A 4502-nucleotide genomic window follows, 5' to 3' on the forward strand; every position below is an offset into this window, starting at 1 on the left:
ACGTCACGGGCGCTTGCGCCGTCCGCGCTCCGGCAACCGTCCGGGAGGGACGTTATCCGCTGGGCGTGCTGGTTTCCTTAGAGACCAGGAGGCCGCTGCAGCTGGATGAGCACAACAGCAGAAACCCTGGAGAAGCCAAGATGCTGTCCAAGGGAAAAGACAAAAGGAAAAGCAAGACCAAAGGCAAAGACCAGAAGTAAGGAGAAGCCGCCCTGAGGTCCCCTCTTCCTGGACTTGCCCTCAGGGGATTTCGAGTCGGGAGACTAGAGCTCTCCTGCCGGTCAGCTCAGATCCCCTGCCTGTGAGAATTAGAGCTCCCATTGTTCATTCTTGCTTGTCCCTAGCCGGACAGATCCTTACTGTGTGATCGAGATGGGTCACACAGTACAGTGAGATTTCTGGGTGATTAGTTCCTTGTGCATTTCTGGAGGTCCTTTCGGTTCAAAGGGGACCAAAGGGTTCAAAACCTAAAGGATTTGACCAAATTGGATAATTGTTGAGGTTTCTCCAAACTAACTGAGCCCCTGATGTGCGTGATGCTGTAGCACTAACCTCTTGCAGACCTGGAGTTACTGCTAGATTGCCATTAGACCTGTTGAGTGAGTGACCCCAGTGGTTTCTGGACATCTTGGAATCATACATGGTGCCTAACTACACCGCATATGCGACCACAAGGGATTCCCCCAACTCGTGATGTTTATGGAGTAACTTAGTAGAGTAATTCATTCTAAATACAGAAAGCTTGGGGAACATGGGAAGTACCAAAGGAGAATACAAATCACCTGTAATCCCATCATCCAAAAATAACCACCAGTATCATTTGGGGATCCATTATAAAATGATAGCTTGATGTACATACTTAGATGTAGCTCTTTTTCTTTTCTTGTACTAATATGTTTTCTTTTACAGTGTCTTTTTTTTTACATAACTGCACAGTTAGTATAGCACTTTTGTAAGTGCTATACATTCCTGGAACTCACTAGCATATATTTTGTATATATACACAATGTACAAACACACATATATGCACTCACACACACACACATATCTACACACTTTTTTTTAGTTTTCTGTTTTTTTTTTTTTTTTTGAAACAGTCTCAAGCTGTCACCCTGGGTAGAGTGCCGAAGGGTCACAGCTCACAGCAATATCAAACTCTTGGGCTTAAGTGATTCTCTTGCCTTAGCCTCCCAAGTAGCTGGGACTACAGGCACCCCCCCCCCAATGCCCGGTTATTTTTGGAGGGGGGGGTTTAGTTGTCATTGTTGTTTGGCAGGCCCAGGCTGGATTATAACCTGCCCACTCCAGTGTATGTGGCTGGCACCCTAGCCACTTGAGCTGCAGGCACGGAGTCAGTTTTCAGTTTTTGTTCATGCATTGTCAGGACACATATGAACAGTGAAAACTCTGAGGGTAACATCTTATTCTTTGGATTTTCTGTGACCCATTGTTTGAGAAACCCAGTTTAATTTCTCCAGTCAGTATTAGTCATCCTTTATTAGAGGTGTCTAATTTCTCAAGTACTCAAAGCCACTTAGACCTTATACCTTCAGGGGCAGTCCATCACTACTGCCTAATTCATGGTGAAAAGGGAGATCAACAGTTGTCACAGGCTAGGAGGTTGGGTGTGGAGCTGGCCTTGAAGAAAGCAAAAGGTGATGGTGGGAGTAAAAAGGGACTGGGACCTGTAGGGTACACACCTGTAACCTTAGCACTCTGGGAGGCCAAGGCCAGAAGATTGCCTGAGCTCACAGGTTCAAAACCAGCACAAGCCAGAGCGAGACCCTGTCTCTAAAAATAGCCTGGCGTTGTGGTGGGTGCCTGTAGTCCCAGCTAATTGGGAGGCTGAGGCAAGAGTATTACTTGAGCCCAAGAGTTTTGAGGTTGCTGTGAGCTATGACGCAACAGCACTCTATTGAGGAGGACAAAGTGAGACTCTCTCAAAAAGAAAAGAAAAAGGGGATTGAGAAGCAGGACTGAGGAGTTGATATGGAAATATGAAAGTTGACAGTATAGAAAGGTCAACACATACCTACCTATGTGTGAGAATATTTAGAATTCAAATATGGGTGAAGTCTTCATATCTGTTATCTAGGCGCCTTTGGCTCAAAGGAGTAGGGCGCCAGCACCATATACTGGAGGTGGTGGGTTCAAACCCAGCCCTGGCCAAAAAACAAAAAAACCCCATATCTGTTATCTATGTATTTCTATAGCTTAGTGCCTACCACATAGAAAAGATTTTAATGCTCAAACAATAAATCTTTATTTTGAAAAATCTCCTATCACTTTAATCTTTAAATCCATCCTTTAAAAAAAAATGTGTGGGCAATGCCTGTGGCTCAAAGGAGTAGGGCACCGGCCCCATATGCTGGAGGTGGTGGGTTCAAACCCAGCTTCCCGCCAAAAACTGCAAAAAAAAAAAAAATTTCTTGGGTGGTGCCTATGGCTCAGTGGGTAGGGCACCAGCTCCATATACCAAGGGTAGGGGGTTCAAACCCAGCCCCAGCCCAGCTAAAACAGCAGTGACAACTGCAACAAAAAATACCCAGGTTGTGTGACAGCTCCCTGTAGTTCCAGCTACTCGGGAGGCTGAGGCAAGAGAATCGCCTAAGCCCGAGAGTTGGTAGTTGCTGTGAGCTGTGATACCACAGCAGTCTACTGAGGGCAACAAAGTGAGACTGCCTCAAAGAAAAAAAAATTCTTGGCTGCCCCTGTATAAATGATTCTGTTTGTTTCTAAGGCATCCAGTGCACTGTGGCACCAGCTGATAAAGTATTTAACATACTTGTCCTCATGACCATTGACTTGATCTTTTGTCCAAGACCAAAACAAAAACCAAAAGCATTCCACACTAAAACTGGAGAGTGGAGTGGAGGTGGGGGGAGATTACAGGTGTACTATGACTGTATGTTGTCATGCAGAGGGGGACAAAGGTAATCAATTTGCAGTAAAGAGAACCAAGGCCCAGCACTGAGTGAGTAGGAATAGAAAAGAGAGTTTAAATATGGGAGGATCAAAAAAATAAATGAAAAGATATAAAAGCTTTATGAAATGAATTTGACTTATTATGACTTTCCTTTTTGTTTTTCCAGTCCTTTAGAGTTATATTCCAATGTTCCCCTCTTCCAGGAAGGAGTACCTACTTAACTCTTATGTGAATACAAGTAAATATGTATTTCTTATTTATTCATTCATCCAACAATATTTGCTTATTTTTATCAGGCAGTGCCAACCAAAACAAGTTTAAAAAAAGAGAAATGTAATACTAATATAGTAGAGTTATATACTGTCCCCTTTTCATGCAGGATGATAAAACTGGAGGAATCTGCCGTGGAAAGAGCCAAGGCCAATGCTGCTCTTTGGGAAGCCAGATTGGAAATAACAGAACTGTCTAGGATTGAGTATCGTGATACTTCCCGGAGACTGGCAAAAAATAATGAGGAATTAAAGAAACAGCAGTATAAAATGGAGAAAGATACAATGTCTGTATTAAGCTACCTGAAGAAGCAGGATCAGGAGAAAGATAGTATGGTAGGTAGGTAGAAAGCCTCCTGAGCCTCACAGACTGCCTCTGTGGTCACACTGGAATGGTTATGGCATGGTTATATATAGTTTAAGGATTTTAATTCCTTGAAGTTAAGACATTTCAGTTGACTTCAACTTACCTTGAAGCAAGATGTTATTTTATTTTTATTTTATATTATTTTATTTTTTCAAGACAGGGCCTTTCTCAGTTACCCAGGCTAGAGTGCAGTAGTATGATCATACAGCTTACTATGGCCCCCAACTCCTGGGCTGATGTGATCCTTTTGCCTTAGCTCTCAAGTGCTAATTGTACCACCACTGGCTAATTTTTTTATTTTTATATTTTGTAGAGACTGGACCTCATTATTGTCTGGGCTGGTGTTAAACTCCTGGGCTTAAGTAATCCTCCCTACTCAACCTCCCAAAGTACTAGGATTATGGGGGTGTACTACCAAGCCAGGGCTGGCAGGTTTGAACCTGGTCTGGGGCCTGCTAAACAACAATGACAACTGCAACGCAAAAATAGCCAGGCTATAGTGGCAGGCACCTGTAATCCCAGCTACTTAGGAGGGTGAGGCAAGAGAATCACTTAAGCCCAAGAGTTTGAGGTTGCTGTGAGCTATGATGCCATGGCACTCTACTGAGGGTGACAAAGTAAGACTCTATCTCAAATAAGTAAATAAATAGAAAAATAAATAAGGAATAACAGATATCGTTTTCTTATAGTAGAATGCCAATTAGTATATTTCCAAGGAGTAGACAGAGTTAGAAGAAAATGACCATTTGGCATCATGGTAATAACTGAATCAGTCAAGAATCACCAGAGGCTGCTAAAACTACTGGGTAAAAGGTTAATGAAGATAATTGCATAGTCTCAAAATAGCTTCCCACAGATTACTTAATGATTACAAAAGAGGCTTAGCACCTGAACCGCTAAGGCACCAGCCACATATACCTGAGCTGGCAGGTTCGAATCC

The 4502-nt window shown here is 43.1% G+C and overlaps 1 protein-coding gene across 1 annotated transcript in view; it reads left to right on the top strand.

Moving 5' to 3' along the window:
- The first annotated feature begins 64 nt into the window (after positions 1 to 64).
- BBOF1 (basal body orientation factor 1) overlaps positions 65 to 4502 on the top strand; it is a 36550-nt gene continuing 32112 nt past the window's right edge. Inside the window, exons 1-2 of the mRNA XM_023511487.1 lie at positions 65 to 196; positions 3306 to 3531. Of these exons, the coding sequence (XP_023367255.1) occupies positions 141 to 196; positions 3306 to 3531 (282 nt within the window). The 5' untranslated portion in view covers positions 65 to 140. The remainder of the gene's footprint in view (positions 197 to 3305; positions 3532 to 4502) is intronic.

The sequence above is a fragment of the Otolemur garnettii genome, unplaced genomic scaffold (genome assembly GCF_000181295.1).
Source record: "Otolemur garnettii isolate 467f Iridium unplaced genomic scaffold, OtoGar3 scaffold00020, whole genome shotgun sequence".
Classification (NCBI taxonomy): domain Eukaryota; kingdom Metazoa; phylum Chordata; class Mammalia; order Primates; family Galagidae; genus Otolemur; species Otolemur garnettii.